At 41.0% G+C, this 17,009-nt stretch overlaps 1 protein-coding gene across 1 annotated transcript; it reads left to right on the forward strand.

Moving 5' to 3' along the window:
• The first annotated feature begins 5,941 nt into the window (after positions 1 to 5,941).
• Positions 5,942 to 12,139, forward strand: LOC311597064 (uncharacterized protein). The gene is made up of 2 exons (XM_084781112.1): positions 5,942 to 6,503; positions 11,191 to 12,139. The coding sequence occupies exons 1-2, from the start codon at positions 6,020 to 6,022 to the stop codon at positions 11,193 to 11,195; spliced, it is 489 nt and encodes a 162-aa protein (XP_084637238.1). The 5' UTR covers positions 5,942 to 6,019; the 3' UTR covers positions 11,196 to 12,139.
• Positions 12,140 to 17,009: the final 4,870 nt, after the last annotated feature.

The following is a 17,009-nucleotide window of genomic DNA, read 5'->3' on the forward strand; positions in this document are numbered from 1 at the left end:
CAAGTTATAAACATCGAACCCCTACTCTGCTCTACCCAATGGAGAGTGTGTGATTTTTAAAGGAAGCCAGAAAGATGAATGTATGAAAGAAGGCTCCCAATTTCAAAGCCTTTACTGAAAAGAACTTTTAATACCAACTGAGCCAAGCAAACATATTTTCAAGGCTAGATTCAGCCAGTGAGAGTCCACTTGCAGTTTGCCCTCAAAGGTAAAATAAAAAAGTTAAAAAGCTGTTGAGGTTTTCAAGGTAGCTAGGAAGGAGAGGGTAGAGTGACCTTTGGCAACCATCCCTACTCTTTTCTCGGCCTCTGTCCTCTTGAGCACTTGTCCCCAGTCCACTTGAAATACTGAGTCAAGCATTGCCTTGTAGCAAAAGTATTAACTTTTCACTAAAAAAATAAGGACAGAAACCAAGACAATATTTGCATTCTCGTATTCAAAAATAGTATTCTGGCACCAAGCAGTAACTAGCCAGGAGTAGATGTAACAATCAGACAGGTCTTACATTCTCAGCAGCTGTTTTCCACATGTACGCTGCAGAGAATCCAGGATCTTCTTCCATTTAATGATATCTTTCTATAGAATGGAATTCTCTTCTAATGCAGAGAAGTCTAAATAATTGCTGGGCGTCACACCAAATGTGACCATCAGGATAGTGAAGGACAGGGAACAGGGCTGAGAGAGCCAGGCTAAGCACCCATTTCTGCAATCAGCAATTCAGGAGTTACGGGTTTGAAAAGCATCAAGCATCAGGAAGCCATGGCAGGGCCAACACAGGACAATCACTGTATAGAAAAGCAGGTTGAATCTCCAGCTCTCAGAGGCAACAGAAATAAGACCTGGAACTACATACTTGTCTCTGCCAACCTGTGTCGGAACCTGAAGACATAAAACAACACAACAAATCTCATTAATGTTAATTTTTATCACGTGATGAGTTGAGATAACATTTTAGATATTAGTTTGCTGCTTAGTTTTTGTCATGTTGGCACAAACTGGGGTAACCAGGGCAAATGGAACCCCAGTTGAAGAATTACCTCCTTCAGACTGGTCTGTGGGGGCATTTTCTTGCTTAATGATAGATGTAGAAGCATCCAGCCAGATGTGGGTGATGTCACTCCCAGGCAGGTGGTCCTGGGTTCTATAAGAAAGCAAGCTAAGCTGGGCGGTGGGTGGCACACGCCGTTAATCCTAGCACTCGGGAGGCAGAGGCAGGAGGATAGGTGGATCTCTGTGAGTTTGAGGCCAGCCTGGTCTACAAGGCAAGTCTAGGACAGTCAAGGCTACACAGAGAAACCCTGTCTTGAAAAAAAACAAAAAGACACAAAAACAAAAACAAAGAAAGAAAGAAAACTAACAGAGTCACAGAGTACAAGCCAGTAAGTAGTATTCCTCCACAGGGTCTGAATCAGTTCTTGCCTCCAGGTTTTGCCTTGAGGTCCTGGCTTGGTTCAGCCCATCATGGGCAGTGTCGAACCTGTGCAATTGGTCCTGGGTTGCACATGAAAGCAAGCTGAACAAGCCATGGAAAGCAGTCCGATAAGCAGTGCTCCTCCACGCCCTCTGCATCAGTCCCCATCTACAGCTTCTGTTCTGGTTTCCCTCAGTGTTCAGTGACTGCAAACAACCTAGGTGTTTTCTGTCAGTGTATTACTATAGCAACAGAGAAGCAAGGTAGAAAGATGACTATGTTACCAAAATACATATTGTTAAGTGTTAAGACACTTAAGAGGAATATCAGAATCCCGGAGATGTCCTCATGGCAGGGCATGGAGTTCACTTTCTTATGTGCTCTCTTGTGAGGTGAAAAGGCTTCAGGTTCTGGCATTTTCAAGTAGTTCATGAAACCTGTTTTATTTACTGTTCTGTTTCCACAAAGAGACACCGTGACCAAAGCAACTTATAGAAGGAAGCATTTAATTGGGGCATGTACAGTTTTAGAGGGTTAGCTTGTGACCATCATGGTGAGGAGCATGGTAGCAGACAAGCAGGCACAAGCGCAGGAGCAGTAGCTGAGAGCTTATGTCTCATTTACAGACATCAGACAGACAGACAGACAGACAGACACACACAGACTGACAGACAGACACAGACAGACAGACAGACACACACACACACACAGACAGATAGACACAGACAGGCAGACAAATAGACACACACAAAAACAGACAGACAGACATACAGACACAGACAGACAGACACACACACAGAGGAGAGAGGAGAACTGGGGATGATGTGAGCTTTTGAATCCTCAAAGCCCCCTGCCAGTGCACAAATTCTCCAGCAAGTCCTAGCCTCCTGTTCTTTTCAAACCACACCGGTCATTAATTAGTCCCCCCCCCACACACAATCTGTTCTTATATTAGTAAGAAAGAAGGAGCTATGTTTTAGGGGTTCAGGCTCTGCATGTCTTGCTCAGTGATCATGTTCATGGTACTTGTCCACAAGCTGCGGTGAGAATGGGGTAATGAGGAACACACTGATCTGGAAACTTCTGTCTGTCCAGGGATAGCACAGTGCAACAAACTAACCAAAAGGCCAGTGAGCATAGTAAAGCAATTGCAAATAAAATCTCAGTTCCATCTCTTCCCAGCTTGACCACTCTTAGACCAGCTATTTATTTCATGTTTCTGCTGCTGTACTCATCCAGAAAATACAGCAGCAGGCACCTTACAGTTGTAAGGATTGAGCAAGCCAAGCTACGCAAAGCATTTAGTTCAGAATATGACACATTGTAAATATCAAAGTTATCGTTGCTATTATCACACTGACTTCAAACTGTGCTCAGTCCCGCGCTGTTGTTTCTTTCTGGAGAAGTGCAGTCTGTTTCGCTGCTGTGCTATCTGCTGAGACCAGCTGTGACTGAATGTCATTGCCTTCCCAGCCCTGGTTCCAGCTTAGATGTGGGGGGGGATGGGGGAGAGCATTTCACCCTGTTGGCCTTCACTTCTCTCTCTCTCTCTCTCTCTCTCTCTCTCTCTCTCTCTCTCTCTCTCTCTCTCTCTCTCTCTTTCTCTGTGTGTGTGTGTGTGTGTGTGTGTGTGTGTGTGTGTGTGTGTGTTTTCATTGGGCAAAGTTCCTGTTCCGCATGACAGTCCTCAGCAGCAAGGCTGGAACTCAAGCAGGTGGGAACTGAAGTAGAGATTCTGTTGTGTGCCATCTTCACCTGTAGCCATATGCGCTCAAGAGCTCAGAATAAGTAAGCTATTTACTCTTTAAGTGGTCACTTTTGTCACTCACATACACGACTTTTATCATTTCGACCACCTTGCCCTTCTGTGTTTGTGCAATTACACCATTTCCTTTCCCCTCTTCAATCATCTTTTCTTCTTCTGTTTTCTGGCCTATTTCACTTGTTATCTCTTTGTGGATTTAGGGAATAAAGCTATCAAGATGGCTTTTTATGGATAATATTATGTAATCAAGGTACTTCTATCTCGAGGCGGCCAGTCCAACTACCATGATACACAGGGCTTGAATTTGACACGCTTCTCCTCAATGTTTATTCTAATTATGGGCTCAGAGATGCTCTTGAATTAATTTAGGAATTCAGAGTTATTAAGGTGCATGCTGGGTAAGCAAACTATGCACTGGCACATCATCTCACTGAGGCTAAGCCTTAACACAAGAAAGCCTCAAGCACTACTGTCCCTGGCTAGGTGTCTAACCTAATCTGCCACCAGCTTCCTCCTTGTCATTTCTTCTCCAGCCTTACTTTTCTCTACATGTCTCTAGGCCTTTGCACTCCCTGTCTGGCCACGACACTCTTCCCCGGTATCTGCATGGTTTTACTCTTCACTTTATTCAAAGTCCTCTTTACGGAGTCCTTCTTTTACCACCTTATCTGAAGCAACACACCGAGTCTTTTCCTCCTTCTCCAGACGCACCCTTCCACAGTATTTCTGACCACCAAAGTGTCTCTATGCGATGGTTTATCTGTTTTGTGTCTTTTTCCACTTGGTATTACAGACGTTCTGAGAGGGCAGGGATTGGTTGGCCGTTCAGTCTTCTAGAGACAAACGAGCCTGCTTACTGATCCCTTCAGTACAGAACCTTCCTACTGCACTTTGCCCTGTCTTGTCTCTGAGGTGCTGTTCCTCAGTTCACGCACCCCTCCTCTAGAGGCCATCTTCACAGGCAGGGCTTTCCCTGACTCTCTGCTGCCACTCGCCACCCTCCATGCTTTCACTCCTCTTATCACACTCCGATATTAAATATTAATGTTATATATTTATTACCTCATTAGACTATAAACTCCACAGTGATGACCAACACATTCTCAGCTTTTCAAGGCATTCATCCACAAATATTAGTTAGGTGTTCAGCAAATTTTTGTCATATAAATAAATCGGCTATCATAAGAGATAGTTTAAAATTGGAAAGTGGTGGTGCATGCTTTTAATCTCAGCACTCTGGAGGCAGAGGCAGGTGGACCTTTGTGTTTGAGGCCAGCTTGGTCTACAGAGTGAGTTCCAGGACAGCCAGGCCTACACAAAAAGAAACTCTGTCTTGAAAAACAATACAACAACAACAACAACAACAACAAAAAGTTTTAAATGTTTATAGTCTCAAAATTCTCAAAATGAAAGCTTATTTTACTTTGATCTACTAAATAGAATAGATATCCACTTGCTTACAAAGCACTTGAAAAGTAAAATAATAAAGCATTTCATATTTATATAGAAAATAACGCGGACCCTAGGAATTTTGCTCCTAGGTTAATCCAAGAAACCACCAACTAGATAGAGTTTGTTTTCTGTCGCTTGTCCAAAACCCTGTCCTACCTCTGTTTTCTCTTCTTTTCTCAGGTCTTTTCTCTGCTAGTGATGGGTGAGTCTTGGCACAAGTACATTTTGTGGTGAGTTTCTCATCACTGGGCAGAAATTTGTTCTTACTGGCCCTTCTCACATATAATCATAGAACTACCTTTGCTAGGAATGTCCTGCGGTCATTAAAAGTTAAGTGTTTAAATGCAATTCTTAAGTTAAAATGTAAAATATTTACAGCATAGTACTAATAACCTAACGACACTAAAAATAAAGTAGAGGTACAACAGAGTTTTATACCTAGAAGTGGCTTTACTGTTTCAGGAGCCCTCATTTATAATGAGACACTAGTAGGGGTTTTCTACCAATTTTCTTAAAGTGTTCTACGGTTAATTCCATTTTGTATTATCATGTATTGGTTTTTACATGTTAATACTACACAACATAATTTAAGATGAAAATGCAAACTGACCCAACCAGGATAATTAGCATTTCCTTCTCTTATCATGTTTTTGTGGTTATTGTTTCGAGCCTTTGAGCATCTCTTTTCTAACTCTTCATAAAACATAACAGCTTTACTACAAATCTTTGTCATCACTCTTAGCTGCAGAACATCCAAACCAATCCTGTCTACCTGTGCATCTGTTAGCCAACTCACTTTACAGATTTTTCTCTGCACACCTATATGAAACTGCAAAATATTTTAAGATTTGCCTAAAGGATGATAATCTATTGGGGGTAAATTTGGTGCAAAAAAATGTTTTAGGCAGAAGAAACACAGTGTTAAGGTAATAAAGACAAGAGACTTATTGAACTAAGGGAACTAAGAATAGTGTCCTCACTAGAGAAGTGGGAAAATATCAGATTATGCAAGAACCGAAAAGCAGTGTTAAGGACTAGAGACTTAAAGTCGTGGTTTTAAGCTTGTACTCGGAAAAGATCATTCTAGCAGCAGTGCTGAACATAAGTATATTTTAGGCCCAATTCTAAATTTGACCACACATGTGAAATCCCTGTGAAGATGAAAGGTGATTGAACCTGAGAATTATGACACAAGGTTATGTTTTGTATTTTTATTTTTCTGTTCAAAATGAACATTTCCTTCATTTTAAAAGAATGAGCTTATTCCCGTTCTTCCAATTAAAAAAGAAAAATTTCCATTCCCTTCCGATCCCAGGAGCTGCGGGAGCTGCCGGTTACCATGTAGAAGTGGCCAAGTCCAAGAGCCACACCACACACAAGCAGTGCCGCAAATGGCACAGAAATGGCATCAAGAAACCCTGCTCACCAAGATACGACTCTCTGAAGGGGGTAGACCCCAAGTTCCCGAGGAACACGCGCTTTGCCAAGAAGCACAGCAAGAAATGCCTGAAGAAGATGCAGGCAAACAACGTCAGTGCCGTGCAGAGGCTGTTAAGGCCCCTGTGAAGCCTAAGGCCGTTAAGCCCAAGATGCCAAAGGGCCCCAGGCGCAAACTCAGCCATCTTGGTTTCGTCGCTCATCCCAAACTTGGGAAGCAGATTCGAAGCTACATGGCCAAGGGTCGTAGGCTCTGCCAACCAAAGTCCAAGGTTCAAACCAAGGCCGAGGTCACCGCTCCAGCTAAGGCCCAGGCTTCGGCCCCTGCTCAGGCTCCCAAAGGTGCCCAGGGCCGCTGTGAAGGCCCCATGGAAAAGGCTTCTGCCTGTGTGAAGACAGATGGACTGGTGGGACACACCTACTACACACTATTTACAGGTGACCAGTGTCCTATGCTGCTCTTACAAATAAACCCAAGGCAAGATCTGTTTTGTTTTGTTTTGTTTTGTTTTGTTTTGTTTAATCTCTAAAATGCAAAGAAAAAAAATTTATCATGACTTATTTTCTTTCTTGCAACCGCTCTAGGAGCCAAATTTTATTGTGATTCATATTTTGATTAAATCAAAATTCATAGAAAACAGCATCCTGAGATGTGACAATCCAAAGAAATATATTTTTAAGTGATAATAAACTTCTCTTTTACGTTTGTCAAGCTAACAAAATGCAGTCTTAGCTACTTTTCCTGTTGCTGTAACAAAATAGCCTGATCCCCCCCCCCCCAAAAAAAACCCACCAAAGGGAGAGACTCACAACTCAAAGCTACAGGCCACCATTGCAGGCAGGCGTGGCAGGAGGAGCCTGAGGCAGCTGTCCACACTCCATCTGCAGCCAGGAAGCAAAGAGCGATGACTTCCGGCCCTCAGCTCACTTGCTTCTTTTTATGTGGTGCCCAGGGCCCAAGGCCAGAGGCCAGAGCCCTATACTTTCAGGTGGATCTGCCCACCTCCGTGTGGATAATCCTTCACAAGCACGCACAGGGGCGTGTCTCCGTGGTGATTGCGAGTCCCATCAAGTTGACAACCAACATTAACACTGACAAAGTCCAAACTGATAAGGTTGAGACAGGATGAATGTGCAAGGTTAGTGGCATTCTCCATTTGGAGAATAATATAGTACTAGCCAATAAAGGTTACACTACTTTTCTTTTCTCCAATAATATTGCTTTTGGAAATCTTCAAAATCAACTTAAAAGGGGTTTAAACGAAGCTGTATGCATGCGGTGGCATTATCTAAAACAGTGACAGTTGCTAGTGATGGCTGGCTACCGAGGGCGCAGTGGGAGGGACCTGCTAACAGTTATTAGAGTGCAACTCCGTGTCAAGTGTCCTGAAGCCTGGTACAGTTTTCTAGAGTTGGAGGGTTCAGAGTGGGGTGCCTTCTTTGAGCAGTCTAAAATCTGCATAGGCTCTAAACAGATATATGGGGAAAAATCTCTTGCTATATGTAGACCAGCTCTAGACAGGATTGAACTGCAGTTGCTTGCTTGTTAGAATATTGTCAGATTGTAACTTAGAGACAATTTAATAAGCTACTTTTGGGAAGGCAGATGGTGGGTAAATCAAATTACCTACCAATGATACATTGTACCTCTGAAGTTGCTAGAGCTAGCAATTTAGGAAAAGGGATGTATTTTATTATTCATTGTATTCTTTTTTGAGGTGACTGGTGTTTGTTTAAGACATGGTCTTACCATGTAGACCAGGCTGGTCTACATGCTATGTAAACCAGATAGGCCTCAGACTCACAAAGATCTTGCCACCTTCTGAGGTCTGGGATGAAAGGTGTGCACTGCCAGGCCTGGCTATTCACTGTATTCATTGGTTATTCACATTTAGAAACTACAATTCTGAGGCTGTCAAGATGGCTTAGAGGATAAAGGCACTTCCTGCCAAACTTGGTGATCTGAGCTCACTGCTTGGGACCCATGTGGTGGAATGAGAGAACGGATTCCCTCAGGTTGTCCTCTGACCTCAACACGGTCATGGTTCCCATATGCAGTCAGGCCTGTGCATGCCCCCGATCCATACATAAACACAATGTCCAAGGTAAATGCATAATTCCTAGGTAGGCGGTGGTGGCACGCCTTTAATCCCAGCACTCGGGAGGCAGAGGCAAGTGGATCTCTCTGAGTTCGAGTCCAGCCTGGTCTACAAAGCGAGTCCAGGACATCCAGGGCTGCACAGAGAAACCCTGTCAACAAAACCAAACAAAACAAAATTAAAAGCGTAATTCCACAATTAAATAGCAATAAGTACTTAAAACATTCAATAAAAGATGAAGTAGAAATAAAAGGGAAAGATAATTATATTTGTGAATATAAACAAAATGTAATAGTCACAATATAGAATTCTTACAATTTTGAGGCAGAAATATGATACATAAATATATTAGTGGCATAAACTATACCAGAAGATGAATGAAAAATGGACAATAAGTATATAAAATGATTTTCAACTTAATAGTAAAGGAAAAAGAATGAAAGATCAAAGGAAGGAAGAGAGGGATGGAGGAAGGAAGAAAGAAAGGAAATGAGAGAGAGAAAAGGAGACGACCCTTTCGACTTAGCAGAAATGGAAAGGACTTGATATAGTGGTATGTGTTGGGAACAGACACTCGGGGAGAAATGGCCAAGAGTTGAAGAGCACTGGCCGCCCTTCCGGAGGACCAGGGTTAGTTCCCAGCCCCAGTGCAGCAGCGAACAGCTAAGCTTATCCGTAAGTCCAGTCCCAGGGAACCCAACACTGTGTCCTAGCCTCTGCTGGCACTGCACACGTGAGTTACAGAGCTCCATGCAGGCTTTGTTGAAGTGTAGATTTATGTTTCTGAGGGGAGCAGCTTAAAACCAGGTACCAATGTTAAAGTAGATAACATATTTTTGATGCAGCCATCTTTCTTCCAGGGTTCTAGTTTTAGGTGATAACTGTACAAGAAAGCACTTGAGAATGGATGCATAGGCCACTCTCTAGAATTTACTTCCTGTTGGTGAGAGTTTTGGAAATCATCTATCCTTTAATAGTGGCTGGTTTAAAAGGTACTGCTCAATTAGACTGCACACCCACACTCATCCTTAAAGACATTAGAAGTTTACACACTCACACTTTATTTCTCTAAAAAGTGGTGCATAAAACGTTCTGCATCTGGCTTGACCAGTCATATAAAATCCTATGTATATGTGTGTGTGTGTGATAAGATAGCTGGAAAATTGACAACACTTTAGAAGTGGCTATTTTTGAACTATGAGATTTTGTGTGGTTTTTATTTTCTTTTTTATACTTTTGTGAATTGTTTTGATATTAAATGCAATGATGATGTACTATAAAACCAGGGAGAAAGTGAAAAAAAAAGTACTTCCTGTGTCATGTTTTTGTTGTTTTGGAATATTTTATATAAAACACTTGGTAGCATGTTATGTATATGCATCTTCAGCGTCATCTACTAAACGAGGGCTCCCCCACTGGGTACTTTTTTAAATCCTTTCTTCATACTTAATGTTTCATAATGAGAAAAATATTCTTGAAACACCTCCATCACTTATGTCGTCAATTATGTAAAATGTAAAAATAGAAATGGTTCATTGGAATTTCGGTGTAACAATTTCTTTCTAATTTTTTTCTTTTTTCCTTTAATTACATTTAGAATTAAGTTAAAGCAAATCAGTTTTTACTTGAGAGAGCTGTCTTTGTTTTACTCTGATTGGAAACCCCATGCCCTGCTAGACTTAAGCCAGGGAGCTGGTCTGGGACTGTACTGAGCTCCCTGGGCAGGTTCATTGCCAGCCAACCCCCAGCCATTGCTGGCCTGTTCCATATTCCCGGGCAGGGAGGTTGTTCTTAGAAATCTAACTTCTTTAGTTTCCTGCCTAGCAAAGGTAGTTCATCATCACTAATGTAACCAACAGAACAACTCACAGAAAACAACCACGTGCAATAACATAAGTGAATCTGAGCAGAAATGTTAAGTTGGGACCGTCTTCCTCGCTCCAATCAGAACTGCACGCGAAGAGCCGTTTGAACACAAGCTCAAGTAGGAGGCAGCACCACTTTGTCCACTCTTTTATAAAAAATATAGTTTATTAATTTATTCATATTACATCTCAACTGTTAGCCCATCCCTTGTATCCTCCCATTCCTCCCTCCCTCCTGCTTCCCGCCTACTCCCCTCCCCTATGACTGTGACTGAGGGGGACCTCCTCCCCATGTATATGCTCATAGGGTATCAAGTCTCTTCTTGGTAGCCTGCTATCCTTCCTCTGCTCAAACTATGGCACCAGCCAAGGACAATACATGCAGTAAACATCGAAACACTACCCAGATCTAGCCAATGGACAGGACATTCTTCACAGTTGAGTGGAGAGTGGGGACTGACTTTCACACGAACTCTGGTGCCCCATGTTTGACTTTGTCCACTCTTAAATGCCTACGTAACTCTAATGTTATGAGTCTTTCTTAGTGTTTCCTCCCAGGTGTACCAGAGCCTTTTCCGTCCTTCTCTTCATTACTTCTCTAAAACTGTTAAAATTAATAGACCCCTTACTTTGGGACCTGGTCCCTGCTCAGGGGAAGGGAGTGGGGTTCAGAAGAAGACTGGGGCTGGGCGGGGCTGCAATACTATAAATAGGATAATTCACGCTTCAAATTTCAAGAGCTGTAGACACTAGGAGGGGAAATCTACACACCCAGCATTTACCCAGGCAGACCATTTGTTTCAGAAGAACAACAATATCACGCCTTTCACGTACTGACAAAGATTTCACCAGGTTCCCAGAAAGAACTAGGAGTACCATTATAGTCATACATCATATTATTTGTACTTTACTTATCTATAGATTCGCATGTTCACTTTTATGATAGCCTATTAACAGTTTGGTCATGTTCAACTAAACCAATATATTGCAAAAAACAGAGGTGAGAAAGAATCTGCCGCACGCACACAGATACAAGGTAAATCTAAAGACAGATACCTGGAAATAGGCACTAGACATCGGACAGGGCTATCTGCCTCTTTGTACACATACTATAAATGACATAATTTTGTTTTGTAAATTAGTTTTGCTGTTGTGTTTCAGAATGAAAACGCACGTGACATAGAGAAGCTTCTGATTAAAATAATTGACACCAAGTCCAAGAATGAAACTGTTGAGCCCTCGTAAGAAAACAAAAGGAAATATAAGTTTGATAGGAACAGTGAATTCTCCACACTGCCCTTGCGCTTGGGCTTTACATGTTTCATCTCGTTTGCTTTTCACTGAAAAGTCCAATGAGATTTCATTTCAAGAAATTTTCTCCAATACAAAAAAAAAAACCTAGAAGTTAAAGGGACATGATATGAGCATAAATGTTATTCTTAAATTCATGCATTTTTTCATATGCTGCCTCCAAGTAAAGAACTTTAGAAATTACTTTTCTTGTCTCATTTCGATTTAAACAAATTAGCCAGGAAGATTAACATTAAAGTAATCAGGCTACTAGTGGCAGGATGGAAATGTAGACACTGGGATTTAGATATTTTCTTACTCTGGTGAGCAAATCATTTTGTTTTATACTTTTTAGCCAATGTAGATTTGAAGATGTGAAAAAAAATATTTGTGGCTGCTTTATTTAAGCTAGATCTTACTATTAGTAGTTTTTCTAAGCAAGTTAGGTCTGATGTTACAGTGTATACACTGTGTGATCATTTTAATATAATTAGTTATATATAGCCTGAGAACTTTAAGTGATAATGATTTATTAAGACTCAGCCAGCTTATTTTTCCATTTCTTATAAATGCTTTGTGACTTGGGCCAATCACTTTCAGTTTATTCATCACCAAAAGGGACACAGTTGTATAACACTTTAGTCACGGCATATTAATTTCTTAGTAAAGCCAAGGCAGTTTCTTAGTTTCTAATTTCAGTAAAATGGAAAGTTTCAGTAAAATCTATGAAAGGTGACCAGTAACTTTTTTTTTTTTTGGCAAGGAGAAACACTTTAAAAATTCTTGGGTACTATTTAAGGACTTAAATATATACCTATCAAAACATTTATATTATGTCTATAAGGAAGATTATACATTTGAAATGTTTCAAAATTAAATCTTTTTAACAATAGCAGTCATTTATTCAGAACTAATCTTATGATAGGTGTTGCACTAAAATCTCGTAATTATTGATTCCTTTCCTTTTGGCCTCAGCTGTGTACACTAGCCACAATCATAATTTCTAATTTCTAATGAGAGAGTGGAGGCTGAGAAAGTTCCATGACTTCCTTGGAATAGGAAGAGTTGCATCCAGCGTTGGAGCCACAAAGTGTACTGCTAAGTGATTAGGAAGAAGTGAGAAACCAAAATTTTCCGCTCTTCCTTTCAGCACGCCCATCTGATATTACCAGTGACTTAATCCCCAACAAAAAACCAAATGTCTAATCTAGTAGTGCTGGCTTGTGAGGAGGCAACATGTAAAGAGAGAAGTCGTGTGTGTTGCATGTGAGGGGCCTCTTCCTAGGTGTCACGGCCTTTAGACCTACCCTGTGCCTGTATGCCTGTGGGGATGGTTTGTTTATCTGTCTGTCTGTCTGTTTAACTTCTGCTTTTGCAATTTATTGATTTAGTTGAACATGTCCAAACTATATAATAAACAATCATAAAGTGAGTATGTGTATCTGCAAATAAGCAAAGTACAAATAATATGGAATATGGCTGTGGGGCTACTCCTAATTGTTAATGGGAACCTGGTGAAATCTTTGTAAATATATAAAAGACAGTGAAATAAATGGTATTCTATGGTCTGTCAATTTGTGTGAATGGAAAGATGCCTGTCAATCTAAGCATCACTTCAGAGTGTGTGCGTGTGCGCGCACACGCACGCGCGCACACACACACACACACACACACACACTTACTGAGATTGGTGTCACAATGTAGTCTAAACTGACCTGAATGGAACTCACTGCCCCTTGTGATGTTCTGGCTCTAGCCTCCTGAAAGATGGGATTTTAGGCATGTGTCACTGTGCCCAGTGCAGTCTGTGTTGGTTTCTTGTGTCAGAGTAGTAATAAGGAAGTATAGTTCTACTTGTAAGACAGCAGAAGAGGGGGTTTCAGAGTGTGGAAGAGGACACTAATGTTTCCCACTAACCTGTGGTAAGAAGAGCTGGCTCACGTTTGTTGGGCAAAGTACGAGAGCAAAGCTCAAAGTCACTGGATAGTCAAAGCCAGCCTCGCGCTGATCCTTCTGCCTTTTAAGTGCTGAGATTACAAGTGTATCTCACTATGCCTGGTTTAAAAAATGTTTTAAAATCTATAAGTATTGTGTAAGTGAATGTTATTATATAAGAATGCACGCATTTATAAAAATAGTGCGTGTGAATGGTGGTGTGCGTGGTGAATGGATGTGTGATGTATGCCAAGTGTGCATGCACACGCAGACCGCAGAGGACCGCCTGTCTCCCCGTCACGCACCAGGAGCCCACTGTTTGAGCTAGGCTGGCCAAGGGAGCTGCTAGGGTCTGCTCCTTTTCAGCCCTCCCCAGAGGCTGGGGTCACAGCATGAACAGAGATGCCTGGCTTTCTATACGGGTGCTGATGATTCGGACTCAGGTTTTCATGCTCGCCAAGGCAAGTGCTCTTAGTCACTGAGCCATCTCCCAGCCCTGTGCCATCCTGTTAATCAAAACTTGCTGTTAGGCAGTGTGTAAGTGTGTGTATGTCTGTGTATAACACCCAACACAAACTACCAAGGAGCTGAGGACAGGCCTCTAGTAATCACTTTTCCTAAACATCTACTTGCTTACATCACTAAAGCTGATTTTTCACTTAGAATTTAGATTACATTTGACCCTTAGTCCAAAAAATGCTGGATTCCTCGGACTATAATTTTTAAATTATAACCCAATTTATCCTCATTTTATAAGAAAATTTCATAATTTAAAAACTTTAAGATCCTCATCGATTTACATATTTGGTACAGATATGTTCTAGATCTGAACCATTCAGTTTTTTAACTATAATTCCTTATAGGTGTTAAAGATCTGAGACAATAAGGAGATCTTGCCAAAAATCTCCAGTTTTCACCAAAACATTTATTAGGAAACTTCATTCTTCTTTCCAAGATATCCTCCACACAACAGAAACGAGCGTTGTGGCATCCTGTGTCTTTTGACTTGACTGATATGATGGATCAGAGATTGTGTTAATGGAGTCACATCTTTCAGTGCTCTTAGAGGCCTAATTATCATGGTAGATTCTTCATTCTTTTGAATTGAAATGTTAACTGCTGGAGGATGTTCGTTAGCTTCTACTGTGAGACTTGTGGTGGGGGTGCTGGAGAAATGGCTCGGGGGGGGGGGGAACAAAGCTTGTTCTGCAAGAAGCGTGAGGACCCGAGTTCAGACCCTTGTACCATTTAAAAATAAATAATAAATAAGCTGGCAGTGGCCACACCCCTTACACTCAGGTACTTAATTTTATTCCTTCTCAAGTCTCTGATGGGGTTGAAGACCAGATAGTTTAGTTTTACAATTAAGCTTAGTTGTTAGAGGTTAAGATGTTTTTAGCTCTAGATTGATGTTTTAAGTTGATAATGATGAGATATGATAGATATTGATTTACATTCAGAATTTCAGATTCATCAAGATAGGAAAGATGTTTTCTTCAAGGCTGTCAAATACAAATAGCCAAAACACTAAGAATGTAACATTTATATAATCCCCGATTGTTTTGTGGTACTTCTTGCTGTATGTAGTTTATTTTATTTATGTGTGATAATATAAATGTATATGTAAAAATATTTAACAAAAAAAATTTTTTTAATTTAAAAAGGAAGTGGCCACACATGGGCCTCTAACTCCAATGCTGTGAGGGAGGAAACAGGAGCTCACTGGTGCTTGCTGGCTGCCCGCCTACAGCAGGATGAGAGGCCCCGTCTCAAAGGAATGGGGGGGCAATGATAGAACAGTACACCCAGCACTCTTTCCTGGCTTCCACATGTATGTGCACACCTGTACACATTGGCACATACAAATAGACATACATATACACACAATGAAATAATTTGAGGTTTGTAGTTTAGCCTTCAGATTTTATTAGTCTAATAAAACGTACAAGGTAATTTTACGTTACCTTTAAATTCTCAAACTATAAAACATGGATAATTTTCCATGTTATTAAAGTTTGACGAGCTGCTTGGACTCAGCGATGTCTCAGAGTGATTCTTTAGTAATTTAAAAATCTGTCTTTGGTGACCACCTCCCCTTGGTGGGGAGGCCTGAGGGCACTCAAAGAAAGAATAAGCAGGCTACCAAGATGAGACCATACAGTGGGGGAGGAGGTCCCCCTCGGTCATAGACCTAGGGGAGGGGAATAGGGTGCAAGCGGGAGGGAGGGAGGAATGGGAGGATACAAGTGATGGAATAACAATTGAGTTGTAATCTGATCAAATTAATAAAATTTTTTAAAAAAGAAAAAAATCTGTCTTTGGTTGTTCGCTCTTTGTCAACTACCAAGACTATGGATGTAGAAAATAGGAGGAAGAAAACAACTTTGAACCCACATCTTACAGAGAACCTTTTCTGGCTCTTTCTGACCAACCTTTCAATGATAAAATTGTCATTATGAGTTATACATTTCTAATTTTATACTACATCATGTGATTGGCCTCCTATAACAGTATCTTTTAAAGACATGACACATTTCTTTAAAGATTCAGCTGATAGACGTTTAAGTTTTTACTTGTTTGATATTGTAGGCAGTGCTGATCAGTTTTCTTATGAGTTTTTCTAAAATATTTGTTTAAGAAGTATTTCCTGTGGCCAGTGATATGGCTCAACAAGTAAGGCCACTTGCCGCCAAGCCCAAAGACCTGAGTTCAAACCCAGGCCCCCCCACATGGGAAAAGGAGAAAACAGACTCCCGCAAACTGTTCTCTTCCATCCATATGTGAGCTGTAGCATGCATGCCTATGTTCACATATACAAATATAGTAAGACTAAAGCCGAGAATGAAACAATCACCGTATCTGGAGTTCTATTAATTTGCCCAAAATAATAGTGTTTTAAGTGAGTTGTTTGGCTTTCCATTTTAAAACTCCAGATTTCTTTCTAATTTACTTTCAGGGTAATGTGAGAATTTAGATTCTTTCATATTCTTTAATTGGGATAGTCATTCTCTATTTATCAAACACTCTGCCAGGTGCTGGCAAGCCGTATATGGTCCCTGCTTACTGAAATCGGACAGCTTAGAGTGTATAGACAGACATAAATAAAATAATCACACCATAATATCTAAATGTAAATTGAGGTAAGTGGTTCAAAGGAAAAAACTGTGAGTGCAGCAGCATGGTGGAACGTAATGTGGTGAAGACAGTAAGATGGCTGGGCAGGCAGTTAAAGACACCACGCCGAGCCCTGAGACTTAGTAAAAGATCTTACCTCTATCTTTAAAGTAATGTGAGCTATTTAAGAGTTTTAAGCAGCAAAATTACTTTATCAAATTTATGTTTTGAAAAGATCATTGTGAAAGCAGGAGAAAGTGGACGCCAGAAGCCCAGATAGTAAGCTATTACAGTAATGGTGGCTGAGATTGATGGCAGCCAGTTTGCTCATATCCTGAGTTCTGTTATCTATCCAAATCTATAATTGTAAATAATTCAGCGATTTCACATTTAAAAATGTAGGACTTCAACTGTACTCATTTACTGAGTAATTATAACTACATGTGGCTAAATTGGTGTTTCTGGAAACAAAGATAAATATACAAAATCAACAGATACTTAGAAGATAAAAACGAAGAGCTAAGGCCACAGCTCAGTGGTGGGCTACTGGGTTAGCCTGCAGGAAGGCCTGGGCTGAATTCCCAGTAAACAGCCCCCCCCCCACTCCATCCCTGCTGATTCCCGCCCCCCTCCCCATGCTC

This window comes from Acomys minous (genome assembly GCF_964271855.1).
Source record: "Acomys minous genome assembly, chromosome: 5".
NCBI lineage: Eukaryota > Metazoa > Chordata > Mammalia > Rodentia > Muridae > Acomys > Acomys minous.

Coding starts and splice junctions, on each gene's coding strand:
- LOC311597064 (XM_084781112.1), top strand. CDS start 6,020: ATGGCACAGAAATGGCATCAAGAAACCCTGCTCACCAAGATACGACTC.